Source organism: Scyliorhinus canicula, chromosome 15, assembly GCF_902713615.1.
Source record: "Scyliorhinus canicula chromosome 15, sScyCan1.1, whole genome shotgun sequence".
Taxonomy (NCBI): domain Eukaryota; kingdom Metazoa; phylum Chordata; class Chondrichthyes; order Carcharhiniformes; family Scyliorhinidae; genus Scyliorhinus; species Scyliorhinus canicula.
This window is the reverse complement of record NC_052160.1, coordinates 44,517,032-44,535,010: the sequence shown is the minus strand read 5'-3', so window position 1 is coordinate 44,535,010 and position 17,979 is coordinate 44,517,032. Positions and strand designations below refer to the sequence as shown.

The window sequence follows — 17,979 nt, the reverse complement described above, 5'->3', positions numbered from 1 at the left end:
ATTCCAGCTCATCACAGAGACCATGCGACACCTGTGACAGATAGTGGCACACCTGGTACAGCGCGGGTTAGGAGGAGGAGAAGACATGCCCCAGGCGGACGTCAAGTTAATGAACCCCTCCCTAAATTTCTACGCATCTGTCTTGTTCCAGGGCTCAAGGGGGACGGATGCCCTATGCATCTGGGCAGGAACCTACATCCATGCCAATGTGGATCAGGCTCACCAAGATTCCCGGGTTACAGGATTTCCTGCCATTGATAACATGCCACAAGTTCAGGGAGCTATTGATGCCATGCATTCAACCCTTAGAGCACTGGTTCAACAAGGGGTGTCCTTCATTAACAGGAAGGGCTTCCAATCCTTAAACGCGCAGTTGGTGTGTGATTACCAGCTGTACATCATGCACGTATGTGAATGATACCGAGGCAGTGCGCATGACATTAACATCATAGAATCATAGAATTTACAGTGCAGAAGGAGGCCATTCGGCCCATCGAGTCTGCACCGGCCCTTGGAAAGAATACCCCACCTAAGCCCACACCTCTGCCCCATCCCCGTAACCCAGTAACCCCATCTAACCTTTTTGGACAGTAAGGGCAATTTATCATGGCCAATCCACCTAACCCGCACATCTTTGGACTGTGGGAGGAAACCGAAGCACCCGGAGGAAACCCACGCAGACACGGGTAGAACGTGCAGACTCCGCACAGACAGTGACCCAAGTCGGGACCGTGGAGCTGTGAAGCAACTGTGCAAACCACTGTGCTACTGTGCTGCCCTCATCCTGGCACACTTGGAGGTTCCCGGCACTTTTGATGCGCTTTCTCGAATGAGGAATTGGCTACTGGCACACGGTCTACGCACTGAGATCATGGCTGATGATGCCTGTGTGGAGGCTCCAGACAGATTTGGAGAGGGGTTAAAATTATGCTCACTCAGCAATGAGGAGCATCGTTGAGCGATGCATTGGGCTCCTAAAGATGTGCTTCCACTCCCTGGAATGCTATGGTGGGGCTCTCCAATACAGCTCCCAGAGGGTCTCGCACATCGCGGTAGCCTGCTGCATCCTGCACATTGTGAAACAGCTGGTGACAAGCTGGAAGAGGTGACAAACGGCAGGGTTCATCGGACAAGGATGGTGTCAAGGAGGAGTATTTTCGGCAACATCTTCTGACTTCTCCAAGTTCTTGCAGGTGCTGTAATGTTGCTGACTCCCCCTCCTATAGATTTTGGCTCTGAATCTGCATCTGCAACAGTGATGGGATCATCTTTTCCAGAGGTGTGACATCTGCTTGGTAGCAGCTGTTTCCTGGGATTGTCTGCTCCCTCGGTGTCCCTGCCTCCACCTGATATGCTGCAGCATGTGTATTGTGCTCACCAGAGGGTGACCCAGGACCCTGATCACTAATAGCTCCCACCGAGGTGATTACCTCTGCGACGGTGCTGGTGAAAGCAGTGCTGAGGAGTTGGTGTGTTCACTGGACATGTGTTCGGGGTGTTTCGAGGGTCTAGATGGGGGACTGCGATCCCGGACATCCCGGCCTCGTCTGCTGGGGATTCTGGAAGAGAAAAGACACCAGGTCAGACCTCGGGAAGGAGAGGGCTGTGGGAGAAGATGGATTCACTTGAGATGGGGATGTCTGAGTTGCATTGGACTCTCACTTTTTCGGCATTTGTTGAACACCATGTCAGTCACTGTCCTCTCCTCCGTCTTCCCTGGGGGTTCCATGGTCCTTTTTTCAAAAGGGTGTGGACTTGAATCTCTGGGATGCCCACACCCATCTTCTGAACCTCCCTCTGATTGTGACCCGCTTTATCCTTGGGGACACAGAAACGACAGCATGCCAGTTTTATTGGGGAGGTGGTTTCTAGCTGGTGGTATTTGTGGGCAAGGCACCTCGCCAAAGAGGGCAGGACATATGTTGGGGGTTCTTGGAGGGTGGGTTCTGAGGGACATTCTGGCAGGTTGGGTGTTACTAGCATACAGGGGATTGGGGGCAGATGTGAGAGGTCAAGGATGGGAGTGATGCTCGGGACACACAGGTGGTAACCCACATGAGCTGCTCAAAGGATGTCGTTCATCTTTTTCCTGCAGTGCATTACAGTCCTCTTGGTAAGACTGCCAGCACTCACTGCCTCTGCCACATCCTCCCAGGCCTTGTTCATTATAGATCCGTGTTCTTCAACTTTTTTTCCGGGGACCCATTTTTATCAACCGGCCAATCTTCGGGACTCAACCTAGCCGACCTTCACGACCCACGCCGGCGACCTGCGCGACCCACCATTTTCTCTTATCTTGTTTGCTTCTGCCAAAAATGGAGGAAATGGTTTTGGGTCACTTTGGCCCTCGTACACGCTCCTCCAATGGAATCTGTTGGATGAAGGTGAAGCCTTCCTGTGTCGGAAAGTATGCAGTCTCCATCTGTCCAAAGTTCTGAATTTTTTTCCTGTAAAGTTTTATCAAATAAACCCCCGCCCTGAACTTGTAAACAAAAATGAGTAAAATAAATGAAAAAAATGAATAAAACCCCCCCGAACTTGTAAAAATAAATAAAATGAATAAAATAAATGAAAAAAAGTAAAAATCAAATGAATAAAATAAATGAATAAAAACCACGACAGAACTTGTGAAACAAAAAGCTGCAACCGTTTACAAAAATAGGGCCTGCACTGCGCATGTGGCCGAATTTCTTTTTACAGTTCGCGGAATGCGCATGCGTGCCGATCATCATGCGCAATGCGGCCAAATCTTTTTTAAAAACATGTTCGCGGTTTGCAGCCGGTGTTATGAAAAGCCGGGTGCTGCACGGGGATTTTCACGATCGGGAGCGCCGCGGACAACGGCTCCGCGACCCTCCCGATACCCGCCCGCGGGTCGCGCCCCCGACTTTGAAGAACGCTGTTATAGATGGCTGCTGTCTCCACCGCACCCTGGAGAAGAGGGTGTCTGTCCTCCCCTCGATGGTGTCCAGCATCCTGTTAATGTTAACATCTGGACCAGGTAGCTGTGGGACATATGGAGTTACAGCAGGTGTTACAATATGTTCATCTAGAACCAAGAAAGTAGCAAACGATGTTAGAGCCTTTTCTGGGTATTCCAGTCAAATGTTGCATTTTGGACTATGTGATGTGAACCATACTTTTTTGTTAACCCCCTGTATTAATATTTTGTGAATTACAGAAGGCATACAACGATACGCAGGCATCTGTGAACCTGCAGAATCTAAAAGTGGTTTCCCCGCTCGCCTGGTGACATGAATGATGCTTCTCCATTTACAGCAGTTTTGCCAAAAAGTGCAGTTTTGTTTGACTGACACATGAATAAGATGGTAGACAGTCCCAGCATCAGGATTTATCTGTGTGAAGCCAGCGTGGGAGAGCGGAGTGGTTAATTGAAGGGGGCATCGCTTGAGATCAACTTGAACTGTTGACAGAATCAAACCTGTCCATTGCCTGTTGCGTGGCTGTCTTCCACTCCCATTTTGTTTCAATTACAAAGGATCTGTCTTTGTTTAGTGCCCAATCATCAACTGTTAGTGATTTGAACACAATGCCAATTTCTCAATGTGAACCCATCAGTATCAGTTTTCTTCACTTTGTATAACTTTGTTTCCATAGTTGAACAACAGTGTAAGCAGCATCCTTTCCTCCTCCGTCCTCTCCTTCACATTTATGCCTCTGTTCACTCATCCAAAACCTTTTACACTGCTCCCCCTACCCAGCACAAAAAGCTCCCAGGGCCGTATTGATGCTAATCTGTCCTACAATGCCTCACTTTTGTTTACTCTTTTTGGTTGACAGCAATTCTGACCTTCAAACACCAACTTATCTATATATAGCATCTGGGGCTCGTTTAGCATAGTGAGCTAAACAGCTGGCTTGTAATGCAGAACAAGACCAGCAGTGGGTGTTCAATTCCCGTACCAGCCACCCCGAACAGGCGCTGGAATGTGGCGACTAGGGGCTTTTCACAGTAACTTCATTGAAGCCTACTTGTGACAATAAGCGAATATTATTATTATTATTAACAATAAAGCATCTCAAGGCATTTCACAGGAGCATTATAAAACAAAATATTGACACTGAACCACTTAGGAGATATTAGATTGGATGACCAAAAACTTGGTCAACAAGGTAAATTTTAAGGAGTGTTTTAAAGGAAGGAAGCAAGGTGGAGGGGGGGGGGGGGGGGGGGGGCATTGCAGTTTAAAGTGAGTAGGTATGAGTCAGAACACCTAACTTGGCAACTAGATAGGATCATTGCTCAAATCTGGACTTGTGAGTATAGAAACACAGGAATTGCTAGATGGAGAAAGAACAAGGTCCATCTAGTTCACCTTCTACAATCCCTGTAGTTGCTTAACGAACCATGAATCATTCCATTTAAGACCAAAATCACCAGGGGTTCAACTGGTGGGTGAGGGCATTTTTCAGTGAGGCTGAGACAAACAGATCAGATGATTTCAGATGTGCCCATTACCCTGTACTGAGTTAGCTTATGTGGTGTTAGCAGTATTTAGGAGATTATAGTTGACACCAGCACCACTGGGTTGGGGAGGGAATGAAACAGTCAGGGTTTCTGCTGCCAGCCACTACCCAATGACACTTGCTGGAAACTGTGGGCTTGCAGATATTAGTTGAGGACAGGATGTGATGTTCCCTATGGTTGAAATTTCCCGTCAACCTTCACTGTTCACATTCACAAATAATAATACTGGCCAACTGAGGAAGGTACTAGGAGGTGGCTAAAATCAGCGATACCATTCCCCAGTTCAGAGTTAATTGCTTCAGGAGATGAAGAAAGAAAAACTGAAATCCCTGAGAGATTCAGGAGCCTTTCAGCAACTAACATCCAGACAACTGATGTTACTGACACTCTCAGAAACAGAAGAGTTTATTCCCACCACCAAGCACTCTGAAAATTTGTGCTTATATTTTTTAAAGTAAAAAATCCTTTTTCCCTTTTATATCTGATGTTGGACGGATTACTCAGATTATACATTTTTTGTTGAATGTTCATTATGCACAAAGCCCATTTCTGAAGCCATGGTTCCAGCCCTTCCTCATCCTGTTCCTTGTTTGAAATGGAAAGGGTCCTCTTCCATGAGTTTGCTTGAAGATTTGCTATTATTTTGCTGTTTTGTATGGGTGTTTGGTCCAGTCCATTGTTATCATGATTACTGCTCATTTATTCAGTCCTCGTTGGACTTTACAACCTGTGTTTTCTTCCTTAAACACTGCAAGAACTTTTGCAGTGCCAGGTACTCTGTGTGATATCTGCTTTGTGACTTAAAGAGAGAAAGATGGAACTCTTTCTGAGCAGTATTTGTACCTTGGTAGGTAGCTTATGAATAACGTGTCTGAAAATGTCATTTTTATAAAATGTAAAATCGCTGTCCCATCTGGTTGGATTATTGTGCTGAGAGAATCTAAATCCAGTCCTAGTTTCATTCGGAGCTTCTGAGGTATTTTTTGGCTGTGTTGCCTCTGATTGTGGTAGCAAACCTTCAGAGGTTGAGCAGTCCTTCTGCAGAATCTGTCTCTGTTGAGGCCAGTGACTGTGTTTAAAAACTCATTTCTGTTTTATGAATCAGTGTGCTTTCCGAAATCCAGATTTGTTAGGAAACATTCACAGAGATAAATTACCGGTTAATTTGAACTCAGTGTGAGCTCTGATCTAGACTGTGCCTGATGGTGTCGAGCAAGAAGGAAGCATTCCAATCAGGTTGATGACAAATGCTTCTGGTAAGAGCTGTCTCCTGAACCATAATAGAGCTCAGTTTCATCACATGCACACACTCCTCTTAAAGTGACACCCTCCTGGATGAAGACTGAATAATTAGCCACTTTGCAACCTGACATTCCCGTCACAGAATGTTGCAAGGGTTTTAAGTAAATCTAATGGAAGGTTTTACGACAGGGCTCCCAGGGACCTTTATCCTTACATTTTCATTGAAATGACCCTGGTTAGCTTCAACAAACCTTTTTCTCTATTTCTTCTGAACATGCCGACATTCCAGAGACATTGTTCCAAAGGTATCAGGTGCCATCCAGTACTTTGTCCCAGTGGCCATTATTCACAAATAAGCCTGCATAATGAACATCAGCAGACACCTCAGTTGTGAGGGTATCCTTTCCTTACCAAGTCTGCATGCCCGCACACTGGGCAGTGAGAATGTGCAAGCTCTCTGCCTGGTTCTCCCATCTGATAGCCCAGGGATGCTGAGCTAATGTACTGCCCTGTACCACATCTCTATCCAACAGAGTTCAACCAACTCACTGAGAGCTGGAGACAAAACTTGGGATGTTATGTATTGCACAGCAAGTGATGCTTTTACGTGAGAGACTTCTCCAGCTAGAAATGTAGTTCTTTCAATACCCTTATTATTTTACATATCAATAAAATGTAATAAATAGAAATAACGTTCCCAGGTTCACTCAGTCTGAAGAGTATAAATATGACTGAAATGTGATAGACAGTCCTGGGACTCAATCTCTGAACCAACTACACTATCAAATTGCTTAATGGACAATGAGGCTGTTTTCTAATCCTTTCCCTCTCTTGCCAACCCTTCTCCAATTGCCTTGAGATACATGTGGACATATATATGTCTGATTGAGAAGGGAAGTAGGCCTTAATTAAATCTGACCTCTTTCTCCTTCTTCATTCTCTCTATAATGACAAATAAGTATCAATATCTTGAGTTCTGTCACGTTACTTATGCTCATATACTGCACAGTGGGTAAATTATCCTGTCTAAAAATAAATACAATGCAACTGGGGAAATATTTTGGAGAGGCTGGGACGCAGCGGTATTGTCACTGTACTACTAATCCAGAGACCACGGTAAAGCCCCGCCGGGACCCGGGTTCAAATCCCACATGGCAGATAGTGGAATTTAAATTCAATAAAACATCTTGAATTAAAAGTCGAATGATGACCATGAAACCATTGTCTATTGTCGTAAAAATTCATCAATAATGCCGTTAGGGAAGGAAACCTGCCCTCCTTACCTGGTCGACATGTAACTCCAGACCCACAGCAATTTGGTTGACTCTTAAATGGCCTAGCAAGCCACTCAATTGTATACAGTTGCTACAAAGAAAACAAAAAGGAGTGAAACTGGATATCAACCCTGTGTGTGTATCTACATCACACGACTGCAATGGTTCAAGAGGCAGCTCATCACCACCTTCTCATGGGCAGCTAGGGATGGCCCATGTCCTGTAAATTAGTTTTTTAAAATGTAGAAACCAAGGGGTGTAGCAGTAATGTAAAGGTGATGAAATGACTTTGAACTCCACAGACTAATGATAAGTGACAATTGGAACTGAGATACCCAGCGGGAGATTCTCTGGCACCCAACCACGTGTCAGATGGTGCATTTGCATAGTGAATATTATTTATTCCCCTTTATTTATAAAACTGCTGCAGCTGGAGATTGGGTTAACGCTTACTACGCTGTGCAGAATGAATCTTATTTTTCATTTTGTATTGTACACATATCAGTATTTAAGGCTGGCAATAAAAAAGTTAGTAATCAGAATTTGGAATCTTGTCTGTCTTTGGAATTAATATGGAAATTCAGTCACACCTTCAATGTAGCAAATTGCACCACAGTGCTTCATAAAGAAGGATTGATTTGTTTATTGTCACGTGTACCGAGGTACAGTGAAAAGTATTTTTCTGCAAGCAGCTCAACAGATCATTCAGTACATGGGAAGAAAAGGGAATTGAACAGAATTCAAGAAAATACATGAGAATACATAATAGGGCAACACAATATATACAATGTACTACATAAGCATTGGCATCGGATGAAGCAGACAAGGGTGTAGTGTTAATGAGGACAGTCCATAAAAGGGTCATTTAGGAGTCTGGTGACAGTGGGGAAGAAGCTGTTTTTGAGTCTGTTCGTCCGTGTTCTCAGACTTCTGAATCTCCTGCCCGATGGAAGAAGTTGGAAAAGTGAGTAAGCCGGGTGGGAGGGACCCTTGATTATGCTGCCTGCTTTCCCCCGGCAGCGGGAGGTGTAGATGGAATCAATGGATGGGAGGCAGGTTCGTGTGATGGACTGGGCGGTATTCACGACTCTCTGAAGTTCCTTGCGGTCCTGGGCCGAGCAGTTGCCATACCAGGCTGTGATGTAGCCCGAGAGGATGCTCTCTATAGTGCATCTGTAAAAGTTGGTAAGGGTTAATGTGGACATGCCAAATTTCCTTAGTTTCCTGAGGAAGTAAAGGCGCTGTTGTGCTTTCTTGGTGATAGCGTCGACGTGGGTGGACCAGGATAGATTTTTGGTGATGTGCACCCCTAGGGTGAAGTTGGTTACTGAAGTGGTCAGGAGCAGATGGAAATTAGGAGTGGTGACCTCCAGCATCCCACTCCTACTCCCCAAAGGCGTGATTAGAGAGTGGAATGTAGGCTTGGAGGTGTGATAGAATAAGGCTGGAAGTATTTGTAAATGAGCGGCATAATTTTAAAATCAGCAAAATAGTGAATGGAAGAGTCACAGAGACACTGGGGAAAATTATATAAAGAAACAAAAACCGCCCCCCTGATTTTGAATAATCGGCCAAATTACCATGGAGAAAAAACAAAAATGTGCCTCTCCATCCTTCCACCAACGCACTAATTTCTTGGTTTTAAAATCATGGATCAAATTAAGACCATAAGGCATAGGCGCAGAATTAGGCCACTCGGCCCATCAAGTCTGCTCTGCCATTCAATCATGGCTGATATTTTTCTCATCCCCTATCTCCTGCCATCTCCCCATCTCCCTTGATTTCCTTATTAATCTAGAACCTATCTATCTCTGTCTTAAAGACACTCAGTGATTTGGCCTCCATAGCCTTCTGCAGCAAAGAGTTCCAAAGATTCACCACCCTCTGGCTGAGGAATTCCTCCTCATCTCTGTTTTAACGGATCGTCCCTTTAGTCTGAGATTGTGTCCTCTAGTTCTAGTTTTTCCTACAAGTGGAAACATCCTCTTCACGTCCACTCTATCCGGGCCTCGCTGTATCCTGTAAGTTTCAATAAGATCCCCCCTCATCTTTCTAAACTCCAACGAGTACAGACCCAGATTCCTCAACCGTTCCTCATACAACAAGCTCTTCATTCCAGGGATCATTCTTGTGACCCTCCTCTGGCCCCTTTCCAAGGCCAGCGCATCCTTCCTTAGACATGGGCCCAAAACTACTCACAGTACTCCAAATGGGGTCTGACCAGAGCCTTATACAACCTCAGAAATACATCCATGGTCTTGTATTTTAGCCCTCTCAACATGAATGCTAACTGCCAACTGAACCTGCACGTTAACCTTAAGAGAATTGTGAACAAGGACTCCCAAGTCCCTTCGTGCTTCTGATTTCCGAAGCATTTCCCTATTTAGAAAATAGTCTATGCCTCCATTCCTCCTTCCAAAGTGCATAACCTCACACTTTTCCAAATTGTATTCCATCTGTCACTTCATTGCCCACTCTCCTAACCCATCCAAGTCCTTCTGCAACCAGCTTGCTTCCTCAATACTACCTGCCCCTCTACAGATCTTTGTATCATCTGATAACTTCGCAACAGTGCCTTCAGTTTCTTCTTCCTAATCATTAATGTATATTGTGAAAAGATGTGGTCCCAGCACAGACTCCTGAGGGACACCACGAGTCACCTGCTGCCATCCTGAAAAAGACCCCTTTATCCCCACTCTCTTGCCTTCTGCCAGTCAGCCAATCCTCTGTCCATGCCAGGATCCTACCCTTAACACCATGGGCTGTTAACTTATTTAACAGTTTCCTATGCGGCAACTTGTCAGTGGCCTTCTAGAAATCTAAATAAATTACGTCCACTGGTTCTCTTTTGTCTAACGTCCTTGTTATCTCCTCAAGGAACTCTAACAGATTTGTCAGACATGACCTACCCTTGACGAAGCCGTGCTGACTCAGTCCTATTTTATCATGCACTTCCAAGTACTCTGCAATCTCATCTTTAATAATCATCTAAAATCTTACCAATGACCAAAGTCAGGCTAACTGGTCTATAATTTCCATCATCTGCCTCCCTCCCTTCTTAACCAGAGGTGTTACATTAACCACTTTCCAGTCCTTTGGGACCCTTCCTGCCTCCAGTGATTCCTGAAAATCACCACCAATGCGTCCACAATCTCCTCAGCTATCTATCCAATGCCGGCATCTCCACAAAATGAATAACCTCATACTTATCGAAATTATACTGCATCTGCCATTGGTTTGCCCACTCGCCCAACCTGTCCAGATCTTGCTGTAGGATCTCTGCATCCTCGTCACAATTCAGCCTCCCACCTAATTTGGTATCATCTGCAAACTTTGAGATGTTACAGTTTGTTCCCTCATCCAAATCATTAATATATATTGTGAATAGCTGGGGTCCCAGCACCGATTTCAAAGTGGAAATTCACAGGCTTGGTTGAACATTAGCAGCAACTAGAAGTGTCAAGCTTCCACTTCTTAGACTAGCAGGCTGTTGATCATCCAATAAACTAAAGAAATGTTTAACCATACTCAGGTCAAGCAGAAGTCAACTAGGACTGCACAGAGTAAAGTATTAGAAGAGACACACAAATACTGGGGAGAATTAAATAACAAAACAGCAAAACCTTCCTGATTTTCAACACCAACGTAAATCACAGCCTCTGATTTACAAGAAGGGTTATTACAGGGCCAATCAGAACAAAGAAGATTAGGCAACCGGCTCTATGAAAACAAAATTTCATTAAAAATTAACAGATTATCTAGTTATTTTTAACACTGTTGTTTGTGGAATCTTGCTGTGCACAATCTGGCTGCCTTATTTTCTACGCTGCAATAGTGAGTACATCCCAAAACTCCTTTATTGTCTATGGAACTGCAAGTTCCTTATCCTTTTTGCAAGATTCTCAGTCATGCTCCAGGGACAGAGGGATGAAAATCAATTTCAAACAGCAGGTGCAGTCTACTTCCCATCTGCGTAAGAAGGGTTACCATGCTCTGCAATTATGTAGTTAAAATAAAGTTAATGATCACTTTATATTTGGATTTTTAAAAAATCATCTAAACCACAAAGGCAGGTGCCAAAAGTTCAAATGAAATGCATTCTGGTAAACTGAACAAAGAGCAGCTACAGAAACAATAAAAGTATTTTTAAAAAACAAGAGTACATAGAGAAACACCCAAGTCTCAAAGTTTGTTCTGAGAATATAATTTCCCCACCATGCAACACATCAAATCATGTAACCCTCCGGATGAAATGGGTCAACAATGGGCCAAAATAATATGTCCTGACAAGGAGGACAGGCAAATAAAGACAGGGGTCAGACAAATTGTCTGGTAGGGCCAATGCTGAGAGGGCCAAATCAGTAACCTTTTAGAGCACAATGGCTGCTGCACCTGCAGAATCATGGCCAAATATGAGACAGTACAATTGGAAAAGAGAAAAATGTGTATTGTCACATCGAATTATCTTTATAATAATCTTTATTATTGTGACAAATAGCTTACATTAACACTGCAATGAAGTTGCTGTGAAAATCCCCTAGTCGCCACACCCTGGCGCCTGTTCGGGCACACAGTGGGGGAATTCAGAATGTCCAACTTACGTAACAGCACGTCTTTCGGGACTTGTGGGAGGAAACTGGAGTACCCGGAGGAAACCCACACAGACACGGAGAATGTGCAGACTCTGCACAGTTACCCAAGAGGGAATTGAACCCGGGATCCTGGTGCTGTGAAGCAACTGTGCTAACCCCTGTGCTACCGTGCTGGAATGTTATATTCAATTATGGCTGTCAACCATCCAGAAATTAAACATTAATCTCTTGGATAACACTGCGCAATCCAGGAGAAATACCAGCATGAAACAGTTTTTTCATTTTCTCTGACCACTTTTGTTTATTAGTTAAACAAGTATTGGAGACAGATATAAAAATGGTAATGTCAAAGATTTATGTAATGTTACAGAGAGTTAAGCATAAAATAGTGTGGAATCATGTAACCCTCCGGATGAAATTGGTCAACAATGGGCCAAAATAATATGTCCTGACAAGGAGGACAGGCAAATAAAGACAGGGGTCAGACAAATTGTCTGGTAGGGCCAATGCTGAGAGGGCCAAATCAGTAACCTTTTAGAGCACAATGGCATAAGATTGGTAAGGTCATTAAAAGTGAGAAGATCCTGTGATTAAACCAGTAAAGTATCTTACTCGAGTAGAAAACCTGTTTGCACCCATGTTGTTCTGCTCTACATTACACTTTTACCAGTTTTAAGAGTATTTACTATGTATAACTGTTGTGGTTCTCTATGTACCATGGTTTGTGAAGTAGATGTTTAGTTTGTTAATTCTAAGTTGGGTGAAATCCTCTTTTTTAAAATTAATTTAGAGTACCCAATTCTTTTTTCCCAATTAAGGGGCAATTTGGCATGGCCAATTTACCTACCCTGCACATCTTTTTGGTTGTGGGGAAGAGACCCACACGGACACGGGGAGAACGTGAAAATTCAACATGGAAAGTGAACCGTGGCCAGGATCAAACCTGGGTCCTCAATGTCTTGAGGCAGCAGTGCTAACTACTGCATCGTCGTGCTGCCCCTGAAATCCTCTTTTTTAATGAAACTGCTTTGAGCTATATCTCAGCTACACAACTTCTAAACTTTGAACAGTGAGGTTTCTGTAAGATTGAATTCTCTGATGAATTGTGAAGAGCCCAACAAATCAGTGTGCACTTCAAAACCACTTGTTAAGCAGTTAAGGAGGCAATTAACAGCTTATTAATGACCATAAATGCATTTTGTTGCTTAGTAGCTCAACGTAAAGTAAGCCGGCACAATTTATCCATAGGATCATACACGCACTTGGTCTTGCATTGGTAATCACGCTGTCCCTGTGTAAGTAAAATCACCACATGCTGATGGGAGCTCTATGGGAGTATTCCGTGGTGTCCTTATAAAGTACCTTCAACAAGAAATTGAGCAGCTGCCACAATTTGGGTGCCACAATTGTCCTTCAAGCTCCAAAATAGTGGTCATTGTGCATGTGTACACTTTTGGGTTGAGCTGCACAGACAGCATATTGGCAAGAGCGTAACACATGTGCAATGAACGGCCACTGCAAGTATTCAGAGTAGACAGATTGTCAATGAGAGTGTAATGTTGATTTCATGCTAGCTGTGCCATTTTGGAGCTCAGTGCTGCTGCTAATAACTTTGAACAGTCGAACATGCATTCTGGAGTAGAAAGGAACCACCCCCAGCCCCACTATTTAAAGGTACCATCAACTACTTACATGTTAATTGATTTTTATTGGTCCATCATGTGACTGTAAAAGTGTTGGTTCTAGAATGGTTTAAAGCTATAATCGTGCACGGTGAGTGGAGTGGTAGGTGCTACAGGAACGTTTGCTGGCCTCAAAGATTCTGCACAAATCAGTGACTTACCCCCACCCCCGAAATGTCTGGTCCTCCACCATTGGCCTGGTGTCCAATCCCCCCACTCCTCTGATGCCTGAACCCCCCCCCCCTCCAACCCCTGATGACCCCCCCATCCCCTCCATGGTGTCTGACACCCCCATCCCTATCACTCCCCCACTGTCCAACCCACTCTCCTATTACTCTTCCCACCCCCACCCCCCCCCCAAACCCCTCATGTCCAACCTTATCTGTTACAAACACAATGAATCAAATGGCTTTTCTCTGTGTTAGAAATTTCTATACCTTCTACCTGTCACTGAACCATCACTGTCTATTTGGCCACAGTGCAAAAAAAGTCACCACAAAATGAATATTCCAAATCAAATTTATAAATTGAATCGTGGCATTAACACACAAACATCACTCTTGTGCGTTCCCTTAGTGCCCATCTCCAGTTTGCCTTTTGCATAGAGCTACCCAAGTGGCTGCAGAATGGCAGATGGATGTAGACATTCAATGTAAACAAGGGTTCCCAAACTGTGGGCCTTGATTCCCCCATGGGGTCGCAGAGGTCATATTTGGCATTGTGAATTCCCTCTTATTCCAAGCAACAATGGTGACTGTGGATAGGAGATGACCCAGTCTGGAGATACTGGCAGGACAGACTTGCACCAAAAAGATTGATGCCGCCAAGCGGCATGGGGCAGACGGTGAGCCCAAAGTATCCTTCAATATGAGAAAACACTTTTTTTTTTTGAAGTTTTTTATTTAACACAAATTTGTAACAGTTACAGAGAGAAAAATGGCCCTGTGCAAAGAGCCTTAACATAGTGAAAACGAACAGTGGGAAAGAATAAACATGTTAATAAGTGTTGAAGCCAAAGATCCTTCCATAAGGCACTTTCCCTGCCAGCTCTGTTTGCCCATGCCACACGTGTTCAACTAAACTAACGTGGCCCTAACCCTCTTCCCTCTCCCCGCCCCCCTCCGCCTGGTCTCCCCTGCTCCCCAAGGCCTGACCTGCCAGGTCAGCCCTGCGCTTGGCCCTAGCCCGCCCCGCCCCCCCTCCGATCTCCCTGGTGCCCCCTGACCTACGCTAGCCACACTGACCCCTGCCCTTGGCGCCTACCTGTCTCCCGTCCTAGCGCTCAGGCCCTCCCCCCACACGCCAGGGACCCATTAACCTAATTGTATCCCACCGTGCCATTTCAAGTCCCGTGACTAGCCCCTAGCCCATCCCCCTATCAGAGGCCCCGATCTCGCGCCAAAAGGTACCAAGCACAGGCCCCCCCCCCCCCCCCCCCCCCCCCATTGCAACCCCCCCAAAGGACCCTAAACAGTGCGCCCTCCAGCCCCCACTCTCTGTCCAGGCTGAAAACAATCTTGGATAAAACATTACAGTACAGGATAGTTTAACAAACCGCCGCCACACAAAAGGTCTGAGAGCCCCAAGTCCTTTAGTTCCAGTCCAGCTTCTTCTTTTAGTAAAAGTCCTAATCAGAGCAATTTTGAGTTGACAGGTCGCCGCCACTGTACAGCACTGAAAGAACTAAGTGCCCATTAGTTCACGTCCAGCTTCTTGTCTTTAATAAAGGTCCAAACCTGTTCTGGTGTCTCAAAATAGTAGTGGAGTTCCTCAAACGTAACCCAGAGCTTTGCAGGATACAGCATTCCAAACCTCACCTCCTTTTTGTAGAGGGCTGCCTTTACCTTGATGAATCCTGCCCGCCTTTTGGCCAGCTCCGTTCCCAAGTCCTGGTAAATGCGCTCCTCGCAGTTCTCCCATCTGCTGCTCCTCTCCGCCTTGGCCCATCGCAGCACACGTTCCCTGTCAGCAAGCCGGTGAAAGCGGACCACCAAGGCCCTCGGTCGGTCGCCCGTCCTGGGCTTCCTTGCGGGGGCTCTATGTGCCCCATCCAACTCCAGGGGTTGAGGGAAGGCCTCCGGTCCCATCAGCGCCTCAAGCATACCCGTCACGTATGCACCCACATCTAACCCCTCGCAGCCCTCGGGGAGGCCAACGATTCGTAAATTCTGCCTCCTGGCTCTGTTCCCCAGCTCTTCAAGCTGCTCCTGCATCCTCCTCTGACGGGCGTTCAGCTCCTCCACCTCGTGCTCCAGCTCCGTTACCGTGCCCGCCTGACTGGAGAGCTTCGCCTCGACCTCCATGAGCGCCTTCCCTTGGGCCGCCTGTGTCTCGACCATTCGGTCCATCACCGCTCTCATCGGGTCCAGCGTGTCCCTCCTCAGCTCGGCGAAGCAATTCTTGAAGAACTCCATCTGCTCCTCCCTTGGCCAGTGAGCCTCCGCTCCCCGGTCCCCGCCGTCCGCCATGCTTGGCCGCCCAGCCTGGGGTCCCCGCTGCTCCCGCTTCGATCCTTGCCGCTCCACTCGACCACTTCTGGTCCAGCTGCCCATACCCCGGAAAGGAAGCCTCTTCCCTATCGTCTCCTCCACCGATTCAGGCTGCCAGGTCCCAAAAAAGTCCGTTGACAAAGGTCCGTTTGCCCATCTCGGGCGGGAGCGATCCGACCTGCGACCTGTCTCCTCGAGGGCGCCACCGTAAGTCCGAGAAAACACTTTTAAAGGTGAGTTTGAGTGGGCCAGATATATATATGTGCTAATTTTGTGCAGTTAGAGGCAACTCAGCCATTACCTGAGTGTTTGTAAAAAACAGGATGCCATGCAGCTGAACCAAGAAGGTGAGAGGCAACTTCAAACTTTGCTGTGTTTATGCTCCTGTTGGTCTGTTGTACAGGCCTCCACAGGATAATGACCTACAGGTACCAATAAATAGATCAAAAGGGGAAAAGAAGAGAAGGGTTGGTGAGTTTGTGAAGGAGTGGGTAGAGGGAGGTGTTGGGAAGAGGAGCTGTTGACTGGCTGCTTGGGCAAAGGCGGTTTGGAAAAGAGGCTGTGTGGTAAACCACTAATCATACACTACATGCATTATGGTACACTGCCATTGTACTCCAGTCATTACAGTAAATCAGGCTCACCCAGCAGGCTCTGTATAAAAGTGTATGCTCTCCTGCGCTGCCCCCATTCTTGGGTCCAGCTGCAGGAGGCTTAACATCTAGCCTCAGTAGTTCACCATTCGTCTCATAGTCATAGATGGTACAGCAGGCTGCTGTTTGAGTGAATTGTGGGGAGGGGGGGGGGGGGGGGCAGTGCCAAGGGGTTGTTCCATGGTGGGTGAAGTTCCATGGTGGCTGAAGTTCTGTGGCGGTGGGAGGGCAACTTCATGGGGGAAGGGAGTTTCTATTTTTTATATTTTAATCAGGGTCCCCTTTAAAAAGGTGCCTCGATCTTCTGAAAACCTAACTTGCTGGTTGGGCGGGTTCCATGGGACCGACTGTGGTGAATTATAAACCTAGTAATTCGCACTGTGTTGCATTATATGTACTGTGTCCTTGTGGGCTCTGTATACGAGCCGTTGCACGGCTCTGCCCATAGGGGGAGAAGAGGAGTTTGTACTGGGCTCCACCCTTGGCTCCGCCCATGGCTCCTCCCACTAACGGGAAGTATAAAGCTCTGCAGTCGTGAGCCTGCTGCCAGTTCACCTCGTCGCAGGCAGGCTCAGTTGTAAGACTATTAAAATCACTGTTCACTTCCAATCACGTGTCTTGTGAATTGATGGTCTCATCAATTTAATAGTCTTAGGAAACTTGGAATCTATGGAATCAGCCCTCAAACCTGACCAACTAGAACTCGACCCGCAGGCTGCAGAGGCGAAAGAAATCTTTCTACACTGGCTCAGATGTTTAAAGGCCTACCCAGCTGAATCAAGCACTTCAGAAACTACGGAGGAGCAGAAACTCAGCCTACTGCACGCAAGGGTGAACCACTGTATCTCTACTCAACTTAACAGTACTACCTCGTGTACGGAGTCCCTGGCCATGCTCGATCGAATGTACGTGAGTCCCATCAACGAGGTCTATGCGCGCCACATTTTTACGACCCGCTGCCAGCACCCCGCTGGACGAATTCCTGCACGATTTAAAAGCTTTAGCTCGGGACTGCAATTATCAAGCTGTATCAGCCGCCCAACATATGGAGCTCGCTGTCCGAGATGTATACGTGGCAGGGCTCAGGTCCAACTATATGCGCCAGCGATTGCTTGAGAAAGGGGCCCAGAACTTGGAGGACACTGTAGAGTTAGCTACAATCATGGAGGTCACGTTCCGCAGCCTCACCTCGTTCCCCGCGGACCAAGCGACCCCATCATGGGCCCCCGACCAGCGACTGCCCCAGGCCTGCGCCGTGCGGCCACCCACCCACTATGCAGCTCCAGCGTGCCATTTTTGTGGCCAGCCCCAACACCCACGGCAGCACTGCCCGGCCCGCAACACAACCTGTAGCAGCTGCGGTCGCAAAGGACACTATGCCCGGGTCTGCCTGGCGAAGAAGACTCCTACCCCAAACTCTCCCGCAACCCAGAGCACTCTCTTCCCAGGCCCGCAGGCCCCGTAATGCTGCAGCCTGTATGCCGACTCCGCCCCCACCCGACACGTGCGACTCATGGGGGCCGCCATCTTGGCAACCCTCCTCCACGCGGCCGGCCAC

The 17,979-nt window shown here is 46.6% G+C and overlaps 1 protein-coding gene across 1 annotated transcript in view; it reads left to right on the top strand.

Moving 5' to 3' along the window:
- Nucleotides 1-3,917, top strand: part of LOC119978118 (delphilin-like) — a 202,580-nt gene extending 198,663 nt beyond the window's left edge. Inside the window, exon 23 of the mRNA XM_038819519.1 lies at nt 3,182-3,917. Within this exon, the coding sequence (XP_038675447.1) occupies nt 3,182-3,253 (72 nt within the window). The 3' untranslated portion in view covers nt 3,254-3,917. The remainder of the gene's footprint in view (nt 1-3,181) is intronic.
- The last annotated feature ends 14,062 nt before the right edge of the window (nt 3,918-17,979 follow it).